This window comes from Phyllostomus discolor, chromosome 6 (assembly GCF_004126475.2).
Source record: "Phyllostomus discolor isolate MPI-MPIP mPhyDis1 chromosome 6, mPhyDis1.pri.v3, whole genome shotgun sequence".
Taxonomy (NCBI): domain Eukaryota; kingdom Metazoa; phylum Chordata; class Mammalia; order Chiroptera; family Phyllostomidae; genus Phyllostomus; species Phyllostomus discolor.
The window spans coordinates 167,006,116-167,027,047 of NC_040908.2; the positions used below are offsets into that span (position 1 = coordinate 167,006,116).

The 20,932-nt window shown below is 67.7% G+C and overlaps 1 protein-coding gene across 1 annotated transcript; it reads left to right on the top strand.

The window, feature by feature from the left end:
- Window positions 1-888: 888 nt before the first annotated feature.
- GRK2 (G protein-coupled receptor kinase 2) lies at window positions 889-19,539 on the top strand. The gene is made up of 21 exons (XM_028516313.2): window positions 889-1,237; window positions 10,917-10,993; window positions 12,590-12,663; window positions 12,801-12,902; window positions 13,004-13,078; window positions 13,219-13,280; window positions 14,022-14,073; window positions 14,283-14,374; window positions 14,790-14,889; window positions 14,998-15,076; window positions 15,172-15,302; window positions 15,572-15,666; window positions 15,747-15,854; window positions 16,067-16,133; window positions 16,429-16,529; window positions 17,021-17,087; window positions 17,169-17,264; window positions 17,475-17,637; window positions 17,793-17,929; window positions 18,030-18,143; window positions 18,252-19,539. The coding sequence occupies exons 1-21, from the start codon at window positions 1,125-1,127 to the stop codon at window positions 18,414-18,416; spliced, it is 2,070 nt and encodes a 689-aa protein (XP_028372114.1). The 5' UTR covers window positions 889-1,124; the 3' UTR covers window positions 18,417-19,539.
- Window positions 19,540-20,932: the final 1,393 nt, after the last annotated feature.

The following is a 20,932-nucleotide window of genomic DNA, read 5'->3' on the forward strand; positions in this document are numbered from 1 at the left end:
TCCTGGAGTCCGACTGCAGCGGGCAGGTGCCAGGTTCGTGGTGACCTGCGGAGGGTTCTAAGTTCAGCCTGGGTCCTGGTTGGAGGTCCCGGTGCCGGGTTCTTGGCGTTGGGTCTAGGACCCCGATCTGGTGTTGCTGGTCCGAGACCGGGTCTGAGCTCTTCCTCCAAGTCCAGGGTTAACGGTCTCGACAGTGGTCTGGGTCTGGGGTTGGAATCAAGGTTGGAGGGTCAATAACCAGGATGAGATGGAGACCACGATCAGTGTTTGAGGTCATGGTCCGAAATCTTGATGTGGGATCCTGGTGGAGATCTGGGGTCTGCTGCCAGTGTCAGGGTCTGGCTGTGGAGTTGGGGGACCCACGGTTGTGACCCAGAGCCTGAGGTCTGGAGCTGGATTCAAGGTCTAGGGCCTGGATCCTGCTTGGAGTCTGGGGTCACCATGTTACCCAGGGCTGGTGTCAGGTCGCGCACTGCGTCCAAGATCAGGGAGTCAGGGACTGTAGTCAGGGTCTGCGACCCAAGTCCCTGGGGTCATGTTCTGAAGTGCCGGGTCTGGTAAGGGCCGTGGTCTATTGCCGAGTCCGGGATCCGAGTTGCGATCGGATCGAGGGGGTCAAGGTCTGAGTGCAGCGTTTTCTTCCGTTGCGCCCCGGGTCTGGGAAAGGGCGGTGGGTCTCGCCCGCCCGGGGTTGGGGTCCGGGGTGGGACGGGTCTGAGATGGGGTCTGCGTGGCCGCGGGGGGTCAGGCCGGGTGCAGCCCGCGCGGCCTCCAGGGGGCGCCGCCGCCCGCCCGTCCGGCCCCTCGCGGGCTCGCTGGCGCTGTGCGCGGCAGGCGGGGCCGGAGGCGGCTGCGGCTCCGGGGCGCGGGCGGCGGCGGCGGCGGCGGCGGCGGCGGCCCGACTGCAGTCCCGGCGGGAGCGGAGCGAGCCGGGGCCGGGCCCGAGCCGGCGCCATGGGGCGGCGCCGCCTGTGAGCCGCGGCGAGCGGAGCCGCGGGCGCCGAGCGGGGCCGGGCGGGCGGCGGCGCCCGAGGCCGACGGAGCGGCCGGGCCGGGCCGAGCGCGCCGAGGCGAGCGGAGCGGAGCGGAGCTGAGCGGCGGGAGAGGCCGCCGCCGCCGCCAAGATGGCGGACCTGGAGGCGGTGCTGGCCGACGTGAGCTACCTGATGGCCATGGAGAAGAGCAAGGCCACGCCGGCCGCGCGCGCCAGCAAGAAGATCCTGCTGCCCGAGCCCAGGTAAGCCGGCCGCCGGCTCCTCGGCCGGGCGCCCCGGCGCGCGGACGCCGCAACCCCAGATCCCCCGGGCGCTGTCCCGTGACCCCCTCTGCCCCAGCCACCGCTCCGGGTCCGGCAGCCCTGACCTGACCCCTGCGACCCAGGCCCCGTGCACCTGACCCTCGAGCGCCCCAACGCCAGGGCTTTCCGGCCCCGGCTGCCGCCCGACCAGCCTCAGTGCCCCCTGCCCCACCGCTCGGCCTCCCGGTGCCCTCCCGCACTCCGCCTGGCCCTCGTCTCTGCCTTCTCCCGGAGGAGCCCCGCGCGCCCTCCATCCTCCTCCGGGCAGCCCTTGGTCCCTCTACAGCCCCCTCCTCCGCCTCCTACCATCTCCCCGGCCTGACAGTATTGCCCATCATTCTGCTGCCCCTACATCCAGCCCGTCTCCCCTCCGGGTTCCTCTGTGTCCACTCTCAGCCCCTTCCGGTGGACACTTGTGTGAGATTTGGGGGAGACAGAAGTCTTCCCCACCCTCCTATGGGTCCCTGGCTTTGGGGGTCGGTGTGGTGGGGAGCAGGGTGTGGTGCGTGCCTCAGCCCCGTGGAGGAAGCCCCCCACTGCCCCTCTCCCCTCCTCTGGTGGGCCCTGCATGTGGTCCCCTGTGGTGCTGCCTGCTGGGGACATCGCAGCACCCCTGCAGCAGCTGGACCGCGCTGCCACCTCTCTGTGAGACAACTGATGTCATCAGACCTGGTATCAAAGTTTAAGCTGCATGCAGGATGTAAGAGCGGGAGTGTACGGGATACGGGTGGTAACTGAGGCTTGTCCGGCGTGTTGTGGCTCCGAGAGCGTTTTCCCTGTGTTTGAGCCTCGGGGCCACCCACGGACAGGTGGGACGGGTGTGGTTTTGGCCCGTCGGAACAGGTGGGGCACCTGAAGCCCCAGAGGTGAGTGGCCTGCTCTGGGTCACAGGTACTCCAGGGTGGTGCCTGGCTACCAGATCAGGGCTTCCGGCTCCCAGTCCCACGTTTCTCCCGTCACTGTGGCTGGGGCCTGGCTGCTCTGCACCTGTGGGAGCCGCGTGCCCACTACGACTTCTCATGTCACCTGGCGAGGCCAGTCTCAGCAACTCCCCCATACCTGCCCGAGAGCTGGCATGCTGGTCCCGGGCAGCCCAGGAGCCTGGGCCTGTCCTAGCTGTCGTGGTCTTATCATGTGACTTTGGGCAGGTCCCTTCTTGTTTGTGGGCCTCGATTTTCTCGTCTGTGAAATGTGGATGGTGAGGCATAAGGCTGTGACTGTGCAGCGCCCCGAGTCCTTGACGCAGGGCCCAGAGCCGCACAGGGTCCCGTGCCGTGGCCCGCCGTGTCTTCCTCGGGGCCTGCTCGCTGGGTTTCGGGTTGACTGGACGCCGGGCCTGGGAGAGGAAAGTCGGTCTGCTTTCCGAACAGGCCGTTAGGGCCCTTTTTTTTTTTTTTCTAGACATTTGCAATCAGATTTCTCAAAACAGGAACCAGACTGACTGTCAGCTGGGGGCTGTCCAGGGAGCAGTGACAGTTGGAACAAAAACGAGTTCAGAAATGACAAAGCCACGAGGGAGGAAACGGGGGAGTTGGCCTCCGGGGCTTGCAACGGTTCTCCTCGCTGGCCGAGACCTCAAGACCCCCCGGCAGGGCAGGTCGGAGTTCTGCAAAGCTGCGTGAGGCGGGGCCTTTTCTGGAACTCGCTGCCTTTGGGCAATCTCTCCCCAGCATGCATTGCTCCCGAAGGGGCCCCACCTTGGGCTGGCTCTGCAGGTGTCAGCACCCCGAGAAACGAGATGTTCCTCTTCCCCTGTCCTCTTTACCATCTGCGGCAGCGATGGCGGTGATAGGGGTGGCGGTGGAAACTGTAATAATTTATTATTTATTTTGACATCTGTCATCTCAGTTGATCCAAAAGCCGACATGTGAAGTTGGCAAGGCCACCACGCCTTGCCTGTAGCAGCTGCTGGAGAGCCGCCAGCTCAGTGCCGTGTCCGACGCCAGGGCGGCCGTGGGGGGCTTTAGGCAGGAGACTGGGGTCCCGGGGTCATGGGGGCGTGTACGGGGTCACCCGCCAGTAGCATGGTGCTGGGTGTACTGCCCACTTCTGTGAGACGGACCAGAGGCTCTAGGCAGTGAGTGACCTGTGGTGGGCCGAGGCCGGGAGGAGCCCGAGCTGCTCCGAGCGGCAGCCCTGAGCTGCCCCCGGAGCCCAGGCCCCCTGCACCCGAGGACACGCTGGCCTTCGCTCTCCGCTTCCCACACCCAGCAGGTCGGACGCCTCTTGCCCCGGAGAGTCATTATGACTGTATGGTTGCCTGGCACTTCCCAGTTTGCAAAGTGCTTTTCACTCCATTTATCCTTTTCATGGCTGTGGGAAGCAGGCACAGCAGGTGATATTCTTCTATTTAATAGTCGAAGCCACGAAGGCTCAGAGAGAGGAGATTTGGTGATGGGGTGGGGGAGGGGGGACTGGAACCTGAACTGGGGCTGCTGGACTCCCAGGTGCTCTTCCCGGCTGTGGTTCCTTTTCCTCCGCACACCCCTCCACAGCTCTGCTCTCCCCTCGCCCACGTTTTCTGGGATGCGCCGGCCAGCACCCCTTCTCTAGGGAGCCACGGGGCTGGGGAGGCAGCAGGGCAGCGTCCAGCGCTGTCAGCCGGCCTGGTCCACGGGCCAGCCCCCGCCCCATCGGCTGTGTCTAGAGGAGGCGGCTCTGCACTCGGGGCCGCGTCGTCCCCTCGCACACAAGGGCAGGGTCCAGGAGAAAGGCTGTGGCTTGTCCGTGAGGGGACGCCGTGTGGAGTTGCTCCCACCTGCAAGGTGGTCCTTCTTGGCAGCCCCCCTGTGGCCGGTGCCCGGGTGGTGGCGTGCCTGTGCCCAGCTCTGTCATCACCGCTCTGACTTCTCACGGCTGGGGAGCGAGAGCTGTTGGTCACGGGGGGCCTTCGCTCTGTCACCCTGTAGAATCAGAGAAAACTGACCCGTCTCTCCGCCGCTGGAAGACAGGAGACCCGGCTCCTCATCCCGCTGCGGTGCCAGCTCGGTGGGACCCAGACTCATCCCTCTTCCTGGCCGAGCCTGCCTCGGCCTCCGTCTCGGAAAAGCGAGGAGCTGCACCTTCCCTGGTGGCCTCTCCGGGTCCGCAGGCTGCGCCTTTCCCCAAAGGGGCTGCTCGCTCCCCGCCTTCTCAGCAGCAGCCACCGCCGTCCTGTAATTATCGTCGTTTGCTTAATATGACCTTGGAGGCCTTGCGTAATTAATCTCTGGGCTCCTGGCTGAGGAGCCCGGCTCGGGCGGTCCCAGGAGGTCCCCCTGCCCTCCCCGGTGACAGCGGCAGTCCCAGCAGCAGATTGTCACAGCCGGGTGCCTCTTGCAGCCTCCCATTTTCTTGGCTCCTTCCTGGTCCCTCCCCCACGTGGATTTCCTTCCTCCTGCCCTCTCCTGGCTTCCCCGTCTCCCGGACCGGACCGCACTCTTCCTCTGCCGTCGCCGCTGCTTCGTTCCTGCGAACGCTTGGCCTCCAGGACTTCCTGCCCTCGATGTGTGGGGGGAAGGGGTGCAGGGGACGGCTCCCCCCAACTCCTCCCTCCGCGTCTCCATCACCAGCCTTGACTCCTAATCCAGAGCTTTCCACTCCGGTGGCAGCCCTCTCCCCCACCCGCCTGCCCTGGAAAACAAGACCGTCCTCCCTCCCGGCAGTCTCCCCTGCGGGCCCTGGAAGCCCCTGCGCTCCCCAGCCAGCCGTGGGTCTCTGGGCTGTCTTCTCCCATCTGTTCCCTTCTCCCCAGCACCGCGGTGTCGATGTTTGTGCTGTGAAGTCGCTCATCTGCCCGCTTGCCCGGGGACTGCGGGACGCAAGCATCCCAGGCAGGCTGGAATCGGTGTGGGGAGTCTGGGCGCTGTCAGCCCCGGAATAATGTCTCCTATGGACACCCGATCGGTCCCCACTGGCGAGTGGCCGGTGACGTCGGTGCAGGCGCACCCTGCAGCCGGCGGTCCCTCCTGCCCCGGGCGGGCGCCCAGGTCCGCCCTGTCGAGGGGCTGAGCACCTGGGCAAGGGGTTCGGGCTGCCGTCACGTGGCCAGGGGATGCTCAGGCCTTGGACCAAATAGCAGCCATGGCCCGAGAGAGTCTTTGGGGAGCACATGAGCTCCGTCACACCTGCCCTTTCTTCCTGTGGCCCTTCCCACTCTCCTGCAGCCCCAAGGGGCCGCGTCCCATGCTCATCCTGAGGACGGAGTTACATTCAGGCTGTCGCGAAGCTGTTTCAAGTAGGGACACAGAGGTGTTGGGCGGCAGCCCTCAAACTGCAGCGTGCCTTCCCTGCAGGGTCCTCGCGGGCAGGGGAGCCCGGCTCCAGGGAGGGTTTCCTGGTGTGGGCAGCACGTGGGGTGGGCGGCTCTGTCCCCCGAGGGGCAGTTCTCTGGGTCAGGGGCCGTCCTGGGTCCAGGGAGGGCAGCCCGGGGGCCACGGCGCCCTGGAGCTGTGTTGCTGGTGCATCCCAATGCCACCAGAGTGAGTTGCAGGGTGTGGTGCTTGTGTCACATTCGTGGGGAGGCTGTGGCACGTGACAAGGCCACCAGAGCACCTCTTCCCGCACACGCCACAAGCTGCTCCGTGACCCGGTGCCGCTGGGAACCCGGCTGCTGCAGACCAGGCATTCGTGCCGGGCCTGCGTGCGAGGTGCCTGCTGCTGGGTGTCCTCCCTCCCCGGCTGGGCCCCCCCCACCCCCCGCCACACCTGGCTGTCTCAGTCAGTCTTTGCCATTTGGTGTGCGTGCCCCATCCGCGAGCTCTGAGGGCCCTGGTGGCCCTAGGGAGAGTCATTGAGAAATATTTATAAGAAGCCCCAGGGGACTTCCTCCTTGCACTTCCACCGTGGTGCCAGGTTTCCTGGAAACACCACAGAGGAGTGCCCTCGCCGCCCCTCCGCTGGCTGGTGAACTGTCACCTCCCAGAGCACGGCAGTTCCGGCCTGGCTGCCCCGGCCCCCACGCCGGCTTGCACGGTGGTCCTGGGATTTCAAGGCTCCGTCGTCCCTGTCGCACAGGTGCACAGGGACCGTGGACCTGGCCCGCCAGGTGCCAGCCAGAGCTGCCCCCGGCCTTCCGGGCTCCCAGGAGAGATGCCACCTGCAGCCCACAGCCGCTGGCAGGTCACCAGCCAGGGCCCCCTGAGACTCTGCACCCCGCTCCGCCGCAGAGGTCAAGGGGAGGCTCCCGCCTGGTGCGAGGCCCTTTCTCGGGGCGGGGGGGCGGTGGTGTTCTGGCCACGCGTGCCATGTGGGGCTCTGGGCGAGCCGCCGGCTCCTCTGAGCCTTGATTCCCTCACCGTCTGCCTGGGTGTGCTTGCCTCTGGCCCCCCCTGCAGTCCCTCCCAGCCCTCGTCGGCCACCGGCTGTGACCCGGCACGGGAGTCACCTGCGAGGCCCAGAGCAGCCCTCCAGGCCGCCGCACTGCAGAGCCAGGGCTTTTTGCTCTTCCTGTGAACCACGTGGTGCCAGAAGGTGCCGGAAGTTCTCACCCCCCACCTCCCTGCCTGCCGACCCATCACCCCAACCCGCACTCTGGGCTGAGAGGGAGGAAATGCCCCCCCCCCCCCCCCCCGTGTCAGGCTGGGCCTGCTCCTTGGAGCAGCTGGAGCCGGTGTGAACAGCCCTGGCTGCAGGTGGCCAGGCTGGGCAGGTGGCCGGGCCGGTCAGCTCCCTGCCACTGTGGGGCGGGCCTCCTGCCGAGGGGCCCTCTGTGCTGTGGCGGGGCAGGCATTGGCCTCCGCTGGCGCCCCCAGGCCGGGCAGCATGAGTGTGCGAGGCCGGTGTGAGCAGAGCCGTGCAGCAGCCACGTGCGTGGCTCAGGCTGCGCTCCTGGGCCGGGCCCCGGTCAGGGCCCCCTCTCCGAGAACACGGCCGGTGCGGGACCGAGACCCCGACAACACAGTAGCAGCTCGTTACGGTCATGGTCACGGTCGGGAAGGAAGTGCAGGCTGCGGGCCCCAGCGGGGGGGCTCCCTCCCAGGGGGCGCTGCCACCGTGCCCTCTCGGGCCCTTTAAATGGCCGGCACGGTGGGGACAACTCAGCGCTTTGTTGACATCCTCATTTCACGAATGAGGAAACTGGACATTTAATGTGGGTGACCTGCCTGGCCTCTGGGGAGGGAGGAGGGGGAGGAGCCATCTGGGACCAGACCTGGGCGCCCCTCGACCACCCACCGGGAGAGCACAGGCAGCCCGAGGCCCGCCCCCAGCCCGCACCTGCGGGAACCTTCAGGTGCTCCCGGCGGGGAAGGTGCAGCACCTGGCTCTCTTGACCCCCCCAAGGTTGGCCCGGGGGCCACCTGCTCCTGTCGCGGGGTTGCTGACTTACTGGGCTCAGGATTGCGGCTCTGGGCCCCCACCGCCCCAGACTCTGCCGGGATCAGGGAGCAGGTGCTGGAGACGAAGGCGACCCAGCGCGGGGAGGCCGTCACTGCCTCCCGTGCCAGCCTGCGCTTGCCGCCCTGGCAGGAGCGCCCCCCCACAACAGGTTCTCCGCACCTGCCCGCTGCCTCGGCCGCCAGCCCGGGGTTGGGGGGCAGATGACAGGAAAGCCCAGTGCTGTCGCTTTGGGGGCCTTCCCTGCAAGGGCTCTGCCGAGTCTGACCGTGTGTTTGGCTGGCGGGGGGGGGGGGGGGGGGCATGTGTGTTTTATTTAGAAAACATTTTCTTCTTTTTAAGGAAGACAGTGAAGTGCCACGGGCTGGGGAGAATGCTGCGGCCTCCCGTGCAGGCTCCTGCGGGGGCGGGGGGGTGACGGGGGGCCTGGCTGCCAGGGACGCTCAAGTGGGCACCTCGGTGCGTGTGGTTCTCGGCTGCTCCGCAGGGCCACCGAGTCTCGGGGCGGGGCGGGGCGGCTCCCCCACTCCCGTGGCGTCTCCTTTGCGGAGCTGGCGCCCCGTCTTGCCCGTTCCCAGGAAGCGAGTTTGGGGCTCAGGAGGGCTTCGAAGTGACCATTGCAGGGGCCGTGGAGGGGTCACAGGGACAGGCTGGAGTCGCTCTGCCTGCCACCTGCGTTTCCTGTCTGCATGCTCCCCCCCTTCCCCCCCCCCGCCGAGCACCCCTGCCCCCCGTCTCACTGGGCGCCTCCGGGAGGACCGTCGTCCTGTGATACATGTTCCCTTGGCTGCTCTTTCTCATCCCCTTCCCACAGGAATCGGGGGGCTGACGTGGGGAGCCCTTGGTCCAGGGAGGGCTGGACCAAGGGCCGATAAGGGCCCCCCTCCCCGTTGCCCCTCCCTGGAGAAGTCCAAGCACTTGGCCTTTTCGGGGTGCCTGGGTCCACACCCCGGACTCCCAGCCACCTAGTCTCGCCGCCCTGTGAGCCTTCGCCGCCTCGGACTGGCCTTCCCACCGAGCTTGGCCCCGTCACCCCTGGGCTGTCCCAGTGTCTGAACAGGAGGCTCTGAGCTGCCCTGGCAGAGCTGGGAGCCCCGGAGCCCCGCTCGGGCTGTGGCCCGAGGCCCCCGGTCCCCAGGCAGGGGGGCTCTGTGCTCCTTCCACGGAGTTTTCCAGCTCCCGCTGTGACCACGGCGCCCCGGGACTTGGGATCGGGCCTCCTCTCCCGAGCTCCGTCTGCCCCTGCGTTCTCTGACGTGGCTTTTCCGAGCACGGCTCAAACACGGGCAGAGGCCTAGGGAGGCCGGGGCCTGGGCCAGCCCATCTCAGAAGGAAAGTGCTGAGTGGGAAAGGGCAGGAGCACCCTTCCTCCGAGCCCAGGCCCCGCGGCTGGGCAGGCTCTACCGGCGCACGGCCGCCTTCCAGCTGGCCGTGGGCACCTCCTTCCATCCGCCGGCAGCCGGGGCCCTCCGGCCGCCTGCTTCTTTCTCTCCCTCCTGCCTGGCGTCTTCAGGTCCCTGCGCTTCCCCCAGCGGGTCCACCCAGAGGGGCCGGTCAGCACACCCCCTGCCCGGCTGTTCTCTGCCCAGTGGGTCGTGTGCCCCCCCCCCCGCCCCGCACACAGCTCCCCACACAGCTCCTTGCCCCTCCCTGGCCTGGGCCTCCCCTCCCCACCGTCCTCAGTCTGCCCACCTGCCCTGGGCTGCACCACCTGCTGACGTCCTGTGGGCGCTTGTCCTGCCCTCCCCACAGAGCCTGCCCCGACGGCCGGGACATCCCTCCCTTCCCGAGTCTCCTCGGACCGACCGGGTCCCACTCGGGCTCTGGCGCAGGCTGTCCGATGTCACAGAAGCAGGACTCGTGCCCCGGGAGGGCCTGCCTGGAGGACAGGGTTACAGGGCACCGTGCCTTCCGGTGGGTGGTGGACAGCGGGCCCCGGGGGCCAGGGCCCCCTGCTGGGCTCTGAGAGGGGTGGGCCCAGAGCCCGGACCGCTCGTTCTCCCCAGTCCCCGAGGGTCACGGGAGCCTCGCGCGGTGCCAGGTGTGACTGCCAGTGTGGCCCTCAGGGCGGGCGGCCAGGAGTCTCCCTCAGGGGCCCGGCCCAGCGAGGGCCGGATGTGACTGCCGCTGGCCACCACGACAGGCAGGCCTGCAGGGCTGGACGGCAAGTGGCCCGGGGGCGGGGGGAGGGGACAGAAAGGTGTGTGTGAGTCATGAACCAGAGGGGCCCGTGTCACTTCCCCAGGCAGCGCTCGGTGGTGGTGGCCGGTGGTGGTGGCCGTGGGACAGGTGGGCGGGAGCGTGGGTCTGGGCTCCACCCCCTCCCACCACTGCTACAGCCCAGGGGCAGGTGCGGGGGACCCCAGAACTGAGGCTTGGGTTTGTTTTTGTTTTTTTAAATTGTTTTTAAAAGTTGAGGTGTACCTGGCTGGTGTGGCTCAGTGGATTGAGCGCGGGCTGCAAACCAAAGTGTCGCAGGTTTGATTCCCAGTCAGGGCACATGCCTGGGTTGCAGGCCATGACCACCAGCAACCACACATTGATGTTTCTCCCTCTCTCTTTCTCCCTCCCTTCCCTCTCTAAAAAATAAATAAATAAAATCTTAAAAAAAAAAAAACAAGGAAAGAAGTCGAGGCGTAGTCCCTGTAACATAACATTTGTCGCCGTAAAGGCTGCAGGCAAGTAGGTTTCGGCACACTCGCCGTGCTGCGCAGCTCTCCCCGCCACCGCGAGGTCCCGCGGTCCCCGCACCTGCCCGGAGGGAGACTCGCGTCCATGAGCAGCCCCTCCTGCCCCAGCCCCTGGCTCCCCCGATCTGCTCCCTGCCTCTGTGGGTGCGCCTGTTCTGGACACGCCATGTGAATGAAACCATACGCCGAGCGGCCCGTGGCGACTCTTTCTCACCCAGCAGAGCGCTTTCAGGGTTCGCCCGGGTTGTGACGCGTGCGCCTCTCGCTGCGGCTCCCACGGCCGGGACGGGCCGCCCGTCACCTGCTGGTGGGGGAGGCCCGGCTTCAGAGGTTTGGCCAGGTCCCCAAAGCCAGCATGAGGGACCGCACTCCTGAGCGGCCACCTGCTGGCTGGCCACCCTAGCTTTGGGGCGCAGAGCCTCCGGGGGCACACAGAGGCTCCCTCGGGTCCCTCTGGTGAGACTTTCCTGGAGGGAACAGTGACCCCCGCCGGCAGGGCCCGTGGCCACTCTGGACTCGGGGGGAGAAGGCAGTGGCCTTCCAGGGAGCTAGGGCCCGGAGGCCCGACAGGCATCGTGGGGGTGGCGGGTCACCACGGCCCCTCTGTCTTCCAGCATCCGCAGTGTCATGCAGAAGTACCTGGAGGACCGGGGCGAGGTGACCTTTGAGAAGATCTTCTCCCAGAAGCTGGGTGAGTCCAGCGAGGGCCTCGCCGGCCCCAAGGACAGGGGTGTGGAGGCAGGAGGACCCTGAGGCTGGCTGCCCGGAGGTGTGCCCCCTCCCGTGCCATCCACTGGGGCGGGACGGCCAGCGAGCCCTTGGGTGACAGCAGGGCCGTGCCGCCCAGCCCCTGGCTGTCGGCCCAGGGAGCCCTGTGAAGGGGAGGGAGCCCAGCAGTCTTCCAGGGCCACCGGGGAAGTTCCTCCTTTGGGGTTTTTGTTTTTGAGAGTTGCAGCTTCCCCTTGGCGCAGGCACGGCTGGTAGAGCTGACAGGAAGGGGCGGGGCTCTTCCTGTGGCGCCCGCCTCGCTGTGGTCGGCCACCCAGCCCCCGTGGGCACTCTCCGTCGTGAGCAGCTGGCTAGGGCTGGCCCGGTCCTCCAGGGCCTGTCGTCTTAGAGTGGGGACCTGGCCTAGGGCACAGCCGGGGCAGCTCTCAGGGAAGCCGGCTGCAGCCGCACACGGCTCTGGTTCTCCAGCCTGCTTTCCAGAGAACGGGTCTCAGCTCTGGGAGGGGAGAAGCCTGGCCTGGTGCAGCCTGGCCTGGAGGTCAGGCTTGGGGAGCCGTGTGTAAGGAGGCACGCCCCTCGGGTCCCCTGCTTGTGCTGTGTGAGCTCGGGCACATTGCTTTACCTCCCTGAGCCTGCCGGTGCCCTCACCTGGGACCTGCTGCTCAGGAGCCCCGCTCCCCGGGCCTGTGGGAAGGCCCCTTGTCCCCCCTGGAAGCCCTGTCACCAGTCACTCAGGCGCCAGTCCTCCAGAAGCGATGGCCACACACTCTGCAGAGGTGCCTGGGCCGTGGGGTCAGTGCCCCCAAAGAGGCCTAGAGAACCGCCCCGCGCTAGCTGGTCTCCCAGGTTGGGCTGGAGGGTGCGGGGCCCACCCCTGCTCTGATCAGGGCCAGGCCTCAGGCGCCCAGTCCCTGGGAGGGGTGAGACCGGGCCCCTCGGGGTCTTCTGTGAGCCCCGCCGCCGCCCGTGTCACCTCTCTCCTCCCCCGGGGCCCATGCCCTTTCCGGCCCCACTCCCCAGCCCGCCCTTCCCAGGACCTGCCACGGGGTCGATGAGCCCCACGTTCTCATGGCTGCCACGTAACACCCGCCCACCACACCCCCCTGAGCCTCAGTTTCCCCAACTGGATCGGAACTCCCTGTCTGCCTGTTTCTCGGGGCTGCCGTGTAAAGCAGCCAGATGACGGCGGGGGCCGAGGGGTCCAGGGAGAGGGGGCGCCCCTCACAGGCCACCTTTGTTCCCCCCGGACTGCAGTGAGAGGGCAGGGGGCCCGGGCGCCAGAGCCTACCCCCAGCCTAGGCCTCACCCTGGCCCCTGCCGCTTCCCGGCCACCACCTGAGGGAGCAGAGTCCGGGAGGGGTGCAGGTGCAGGCACCCCGGCCCCGCGCCCAAGGGTCTTCCGTGGGCGGCAGCCTCCCACACCGTCTTGCCCAGCCCCTGCCCGGGGCAGAGACCGCCTCCGTCCCCTCCTCGGGCAGCTCTGCCCAGCCCGCCCCACCCTCGGTGACGGGACGCCCCTGCGGCGGTGTGGCCAGTGTGACCCTGAGCTTGTTTGCAGGCTACCTGCTCTTCCGGGACTTCTGCCTGAAACACCTGGAGGAGGCCAAGCCCCTGGTGGAGTTCTATGAGGAGGTGAGGCCAGCCGTGCTCTGCCTGCAGAGGGGGCACGAGGTGGTGGGGCTGCTCCCGTTGGCTCTGTGGGGTGCTTGGTGGTGGCTCCCCTGGGCTCTGCGGGGCCCAGGGTCACCCTCGGGGATCTCGTCCCCCAGATCAAGAGATACGAGAAGCTGGAGACGGAGGAGGAGCGCCTGACCTGCAGCCGGGAGATCTTCGACATGTACATCATGAAGGAGCTGCTGGCCTGCTCGCACGTGAGTGCGCCCGCCCTGCCTGCCCGCCCGGGGCGTCCCGGGCGCCGGGAGGGGGCGGGAGGACCCTGCAGAGGGCTCACAGCCGCCTCTGTCTTCTCCAGCCCTTCTCGAAAAGTGCCATCGAGCACGTCCAGGGCCACCTGGCGAAGAGGCAGGTGCCTCCGGATCTCTTCCAGGTGTGTGCTGTGTGCATTCCCCCCGCCTCCCGGCCCAGCCTGGGTCACCGTGGGCCCCGGCCACAGGGCCGATGGGCTCCGCCTCGGGCACAGTCACAACCTCCGCCTCCCCCCTCCCCTCCCCCCCCACCCCCCCGCAGCCCTACATCGAAGAGATCTGTCAGAACCTCCGGGGGGACGTGTTCCAGAAGTTCATCGAGAGGTGAGAGCGGGGCGCACTCGGGAGAGGGGGCAGGAAGAGGCCGCCCTGAGGAGGGGTGTGGGTGCTGTGCAGGGAGAAGCCCCTGCTCTAGGCCCCAGTGCGGGGGCTCCCCATCGCCTGGTCCGTCCTGTCTCAGCACCAGGCCTGTCCCAGGGGATTCTCCAGGGACCGAGGGACCACCCGTGAGCCCTTTCCTCTGCCTGGCACCCTGCTGGGCATCTCTGGGCCAAGAAGCATCGGGTGGTGGTAGGGGCAGACACCAAAGGACACGCCGTCCCCCTGCCCCCCACCCTTATGGCCAGAACCCACCCAGTGGGTGGGAATCGTGGGCAGATCTCAGCTCGCAGTAAGGAACAGTTTTCTTAGGATCCCAGCTCCCCAGCCAGGGTGTGGGGGCTTCACGGGGAGTGAGCGCCGCGTCGCTGGGGGCGTGCAAGCAGGGGTGCGGTGAGCACCGTCGGTGTCGCGGTGGCAGGAAGTCTGAGTCGGGCCGGAAGACCTCCTCTCCAGGCTTACCTGCCCCCGGCAGGGAGCCCGGCACAGCTGGCCAGGCCCCGCCCGGCTGGCGCTCGGGATCGGGGCCCAGCTTGGGGTGGCCGCGCTCCTGGGCAGTCCCAGAAGAGGACACCGGGGCTCAGGACCCCCCCCCCCCCCCAGGGAATGGCGGTGGAGTGGGGCAGGTCGCACCTGGCACTATTCCCCTTTCTGAAACTCGCCTGAGGCCAAGTTCTTCTCTTCCAGCGATAAGTTCACACGGTTTTGCCAGTGGAAGAACGTAGAACTCAACATCCACGTGAGTGGGCTGGGTGGGTGTGGGAGCCGGGCCCTGGGGCTGGGCAGGTTGGGGCGGGCGTCTGCCCTTCGACCCCCGGGGGGTGGCTGTGGGGTCAGGGCTGGGCCCCCTACGGGCATGGCTCGAGGCAGGTACGTCTGTGGTGAGGGCGGCCCTGGGAGAGGGGCCCGGGCAGCCGGCAGTGACCCCGGCCGTTGCCACCCCCGCAGCTGACCATGAACGACTTCAGCGTGCACCGCATCATCGGCCGAGGGGGCTTCGGCGAGGTCTACGGGTGCCGGAAGGCCGACACGGGCAAGATGTGAGCACCCACTTGGCCGCGTTGGGTGGGATGCCAGAGGGGAGGGAGGGCCCCGGGGGTGCCCCAAAGCCACTAGTGCCCATGGGAGAGCTCCGGGGGCCCCAGGGTGCAGGTGGCAGGGGTCTGAGTGGGCAGGTCTCTGCAAAGGGACATGTGCCCGCTGTTGGTCCCGCACCACCGTCCCCTCCCCCGTCTGTGCTTGTGCCGCTTCTCCCCGGAGCCCCCAGCCCCTAGCCCCCAGCCCTTCCTCCTGCCCTCGCTCTGCCTCCGCATGTCATAAGCTTGTTGGGGTGTCCACTCTGTCCCGTAGGAGCCCCGAGGACTCGCTCCACCCCCTAGCCCTGGGCCCCAGAGCAGCCTTGGGCCCTGCACTGCAGGTGCCTCTGGACTTGACCCCTGACCCCCGCCCCCTCAGGTACGCCATGAAGTGTCTGGACAAGAAGCGCATCAAGATGAAGCAGGGGGAGACCCTGGCCCTGAACGAGCGCATCATGCTGTCCCTTGTCAGCACTGGGGTGAGCTGGGGTGGCCGGCCCTCCGCCCCCGGGCGCCTTGGGCCCTGGGACCTGGGGCTGCGCCTCAGCTGACCCCTCCCCCCGCCCCGTCCCGCCCCCCCCCACCAGGACTGCCCGTTCATCGTCTGCATGTCGTACGCCTTCCACACGCCGGACAAGCTCAGCTTCATCCTGGATCTCATGAACGGTGAGCGGGCATTCCGGCCCTGGGTGCACATGGGGCAGTGGCGGGGGTGGGCCATGGTGGGGACTGGGGCCAGTGCTGAGCGCTGCCCCCTGCAGGTGGGGACCTGCACTACCACCTGTCGCAGCACGGGGTCTTCTCCGAGGCCGACATGCGCTTCTACGCGGCGGAGATCATCCTGGGCCTGGAGCACATGCACAACCGCTTCGTGGTCTACAGGGACCTGAAGGTGAGCCTCGGCCCGCCCCTCCGCTCTGGGCACCAGGCTGCCCCCTCCACCCGGCCGGGGGCGTGGCCTTCCTCCCCGCTGCGCCCTCCTGCCCACCGAGCCGTCTTCCAGATTCACACTGTGTGTGATTGAGGGGAGGAGGTCAAGACCCCGCCGGGGGCCTGGGGCCTGGACACCCGTCACCCTCTGGAGTGAAGGCAGCAGACCCCGAAGGCGTCTCGCCTGGCTGGGCGCTGTCCCACTCACGGGCGTCCCCCCCCACCCCGCAGCCCGCCAACATCCTGCTGGACGAGCACGGCCACGTGCGCATCTCGGACCTGGGCCTGGCCTGCGACTTCTCCAAGAAGAAGCCCCACGCCAGCGTGTGAGTGCCCGGCCCCCCGCTGGCCCCCCATACACACACACCGTCTGCCGTACCTGCTCACGGCCTCTCTACTTCCACAGAGGCACCCACGGGTACATGGCGCCGGAGGTGCTGCAGAAGGGCGTGGCCTACGACAGCAGCGCCGACTGGTTCTCCCTGGGCTGCATGCTCTTCAAGCTGCTCCGGGGGTGAGCAGGCCACCCCGAGCGGGTGGGCAGGCGGGCAGGACTGGACGGAGCAGCTCTGCCCCAGCCCTGGTCGGAGGCCGGGGGAGGAGCCCACGGCTGCCTGGGCTTTAGGAAGGGCACCACCCCTGGCTTTGGACAAGGATCGTTGATGCTGCCTGCCTCAGTTTCCCTGTTCCTGCCCTGTGACCTGAGCCTTGGCCTCTCTCGCCCAGGCACAGTCCGTTCCGGCAGCACAAGACCAAAGACAAGCACGAGATCGACCGCATGACGCTGACCATGGTGAGTGGGGGGCCGCTGCCCGGCGAACGGGGGTGGGGGGTCCCCAGCGGGCCGCAGTGGGGCTGGAGCCCCCGTGGGTATGGGTCGTGCACGCTTGGTTCCCACCAGCAGCGACCTCAGGCTGCCCATCCCCTCTCCAGCCTCCTATCCTGTAGGCCCCCCCTGCCCCACCCTGTGCTGTCAGAGCAAACATGGCCGAGGACAGCAGTTCAGACGCGGGGCCTGCCTCTCCTCTGCTCTTCCTCGGCCCCTGCTAATGAGCGCCTCACTCCCCCTCCCCTCCCCCTCCCCACAGGCCGTGGAGCTGCCGGACTCCTTCTCCCCCGAACTCCGCTCCTTGCTGGAGGGGCTCCTGCAGAGGGATGTCCACCGGAGGCTGGGCTGCCAGGGCCGAGGGTGAGCGCTGGGCGGGCAGCGTGCTGCAGCCTCCGGGACCCTGCGGGGTGGGGGGCGGGGGTGGGGCTGCTGGGGCTGCGCCTTTGAGGAACTCGCAGGTTGGGGCGCAGCCAGCTCTGCGTCCGGCGTCCTCGGGGTGCAGCTGCTGGAGCCAGCTGGAGACTGGCTTCCGGAGAGAGGCCCTCGTAACAGAGATGCGGTGATAATGATGATGACAGCAGCTTTTCGTGTTTATTAAACATTTACTAAGTGCCAGGCGCGATGTCGCAAGACGTACAACACTAACGCTCACAGCAGCCCCGCGGCGCGGGAACTCCTATCCTCCCCCGCCCGGAGATGAGGAAACAGACTCAGGTTTAGGGAACTTGCCCAGGGTTGCACCGCCGGAAAGTGGCCGAGCCGGGAGTCCGCTGGGGCCGCCTGCCCCACAGCCAGACACGGCCCCTGCCCAGATGACCCGGGTCTCCCCCCCCCCCCCCCCCCCCCCACAGGGCCCAGGAGGTGAAGGAGAGCCCCTTCTTCCGCTCCCTGGACTGGCAGATGGTCTTCTTGCAGAAGGTAACGGTGGGGGCCAGGGCTGGTGGGGCGCGCTGAGCCCCGGCCGGGCCCGCGCCGACGCCCGGCCCTGTGCTCTCGCAGTACCCGCCCCCGCTGATCCCCCCGCGCGGGGAGGTGAACGCCGCCGACGCCTTCGACATCGGCTCCTTTGACGAGGAGGACACGAAAGGGATCAAGGTACCGGCCACGCCTATCCTTGGGCCTGAGCCCTGAGCCCGGCCGTGGCGCCTCCATGTCCCCCTCCTCTGCCCGGGTGAAACCCTTCGGCCAGCCCTGGCAGCTGCTGGGCCTCAGGCTCCTCATCCCCACATGTCCCTGGGGGTGGACCAGATCGTCCTGCCGGGGGCCCGTGGTGACAAATGTCCCTGCCCCGTCCCCACGGTGCAGTTACTGGACAGCGACCAGGAGCTCTACCGCAACTTCCCCCTCACCATCTCCGAGCGGTGGCAGCAGGAGGTGGCCGAGACTGTCTTCGACACCATCAACGCGGAGACGGACCGGCTGGAGGCCCGCAAGAAAACCAAAAACAAGCAGCTGGGCCACGAGGAAGGTGAGGGCGTGTGGCTGGCGTGGGTGCCCACTGCCCACGTTAGAGAGGAGAGACAGGCTCGGGTTTCGGGAACCCGGGCAAGGTCCCGGCCGGGGACCAGCCTGACCAGGATTCCAACCCGGGCGGGGCCTCTCTCGCTCTCTCTCGCGCGGCAGACTACGCCCTGGGCAAGGACTGCATCATGCACGGCTACATGTCCAAGATGGGCAACCCCTTCCTGACCCAGTGGCAGCGGCGGTACTTCTACCTGTTCCCCAACCGGCTGGAGTGGCGGGGCGAGGGCGAGGCCCCGGTAAGGAGCCGGGCCAGGGGGGCCGTGGGGCCAGGGCGGGCTGGGGCGGGCTGGGGCTGGCCGGGCCTGTCCTGCGCCCTCACACCCCCCCGCCCTGCAGCAGAGCCTGCTGACCATGGAGGAGATCCAGTCGGTGGAGGAGACGCAGATCAAGGAGCGGAAGTGCCTGCTTCTCAAGATCCGCAGCGGGAAACAGTTCGTCCTGCAGTGCGACGTGAGTGGGGGTGTGGGAGGCTCTCGGGCAGGGGTGGCGTGGGGACGGCGTGGGGCCGGCGCGGCCCGGGCGCCCCGCCTGACGGACCCCCGGGCACGTCGTGCGCAGAGCGACCCGGAGCTGGTCCAGTGGAAGAAGGAGCTGCGTGACGCCTACCGCGAGGCCCAGCAGCTGGTGCAGCGCGTGCCCAAGATGAAGAACAAGGCCCGCTCGCCCGTGGTGGAGCTGAGCAAGGTGCCGCTGGTCCAGCGCGGCAGCGCCAACGGCCTCTGACCCCCGCCCGCCCGCCTTTTATAAACCTCTAATTTATTTTGTCGAATTTTTATTATTTGTCTTCCCGCAAAGCGGAAAAGGTTTTATTTTGTAATTATTGTGATTTCCTGTGGCCCCAGCCCCCGGGGAGGGGCCCGCTTGCCTCGGCTCCTGCCGCCGCCAGCCCAGCCACCCTCCAGCCACCCTCGGCCCTGCTGCCCAGGGGGTGCCCGCCCCCAGCGTCTTCCCGTGGGCAGGGGTGGGGGGAGCAGCAGCCCCCAGCAGCCCCTGCCCCTTCCTGGGGACAGTGCTGCGTCAGGCCCCACGGGCTGTGCCCGCACCCGTGGCACGGTGACGTGGCTCGGGGTCCCCGCCCCCGGGGAGGTGCAGCACGGGAAGACTGCCTGACTCTCCCCACCCCGACCCCCCCCCCCCCCCCCCCGTGACAGGGACACAGCCCTGCACCGACCGTCCTGCCTCCGGCCGGTTGGAGGAGCAGTCCTTGTCTCCCTGCCCCTGGGGCCACCGCGGTGACTCGGACCCCTGTCCCCTCACTGGGGAGAGTCCCCGTGTCACTGGCGGCCTTCATTCCCACCTTCCCCGGACGCTGGGGCTGCGCCAGGAGGGTGGCGTCGGTGGTGGCAGCACCTGCTGCTGCCGCCACAGCCCCGCGCTTCCGCCCGCCCCAAGCGCCCGGGCTCAGGGACCACAGAAAGGCAACTGCGGGTTGCGCCACCCTGGTCCAGCCTGGCCCCGAGGCCCCTCTGTCCCCGGACCGGGCGAGGCCCTGTCCTCCAGGACCACAGGGGCCAGCCTGGGTGGCCTGGGTGGCCCGGCGGCACAGCGGGAGGGGCCCGGCGGGCCAGCCCTCGCCACCGCAGGCCGGCCAGTGTGCCCCCCGGGCTGCCCGGCCCCCCGCCCCGTGTCCCGTCAGTGCCACCGCCCACAGGGCGCCCCCTCGCCCACCGCATGCCCCCTCGTGCCCGTCGCGCTGCCGTCCGTGGTGTCGAGCCTTCTCCCCCAGGGGCTGGGTCGGCTCACCCCCCATCTGCTCACTCCCTGGGGCGTTTCTTTGCCGATTTTTGAATGTGATTTTAAAGTGGAAAAATGAGACTATGCGTTTTTATAAAAAAATGGTGCCTGACTCCTCGGCTGTGTCAGACTCTTTTGTGCCCAGTGGCCATTCCCAGCCACCCTGGGGCTGGGGCCCGAGGGAGCAGGGTCTTGCTGGTGCCAGGCACCCCCCCCCCCTGCCCCTGACTGCCACAGCAGGCGTCCAGGGCCAGCCCTCTCCGGGGTGGGGGCGGAGGCTCCCACTCCCCCTCTTCCTCCCACCCTGCGGAAGCAGACGGGTCTTCTGCCCACTGCCCAGGGGAGCGGGAGGAGGTGCCTGAGTTTGGTCTGAGTGAGCACCGCAGCCTGCCAGGCGCGGTGCTGAGGACGCATGTGGACACACGGGCACCGCTGCCCTCGGGCCGCAGCGAACCTGTAGGCCCTCAGCCTTCTCTGGCTGTGGCCTCCCCCTGGCCTCGCACTGCCCCCCGCTAGCTGCAGGCCTCTTGTCTCCCAAGAGACTCTGGTCGACCTCCTTTTTCTTTTTAAACCTGTGTATTGATTTGAGAGAGAGAGAGACCGATTGCCATTCCTCTTATTGATGCATGCATTGGGTGGTCCCTGCCCCTGCGTGTGCCCTGACTGGGGATTAACCCCGCAGCCCTGGAGAATCTGGATGACACTCTAACCAATGGAGCTACCCAGCCAAGGCCGCTGGGCAACTTCCTTTTCCCTGAGTCCTGCCCTGCAGCCCCCGTGGGCGATGTCCGTCGCTGCCCACCCTGTGGAGGGCTCCGCTGGGCAGGGCTCAGGGCACCACCCCCCCAGCACGGTATAGCAGGTGGTGAAGGAAGGCAGCTGCCACAGGTGGAGGCTAAGGAGTCTGGGAAAAGGCCTTCCTTTTTGATTGTTTAAATTGTATTTACTTTCAGAGAGAGGGGAAGGGAGGGAGATAGAAACATCAGTGTGTGGGAGGGAGACATTGATCAGGTGCCTCTCACACGCCCCCAGCCAGGGACCTGGCCCACAACCCGGGCATGTGCCCCGACTGGGAATGGAACCACAGACCTTTTTGCTTCGAGGTACCACACCCAGCCAACCAAGCCACACCGGTTAGGGCGGAAAAGGCCTTTGAACTGGGCTTCCAGCGTTGGGGTGGGGAGGTAGGGGAACGTTTCTGATTCAGGGAAGGGCCAGGCAGTTGGGAGTGCTTCCGGCTGGCAGGATCACGGCAGGAAGGAGCCAGGCCTGGGAGGCCTTGAATGCCAGGCTCAGCCTGGCCCAGAGCCCGGCATGCAATTTGTGACCACCGGACGGAGAAGGGAATGGATGTGAAGTCTGAACTTGACTGGGCTCGGGGAGGCCTTTGCAGGCCCTGGACAGGGGCTGGGGTGGTGGGAGCCGGCTGTAGAACAAGTGGTCGGTCACCGTGTGCGGGGTGCATGGAGGGAGGCGGAGCACAGGAGGCAGGGGGACAGTGTCTG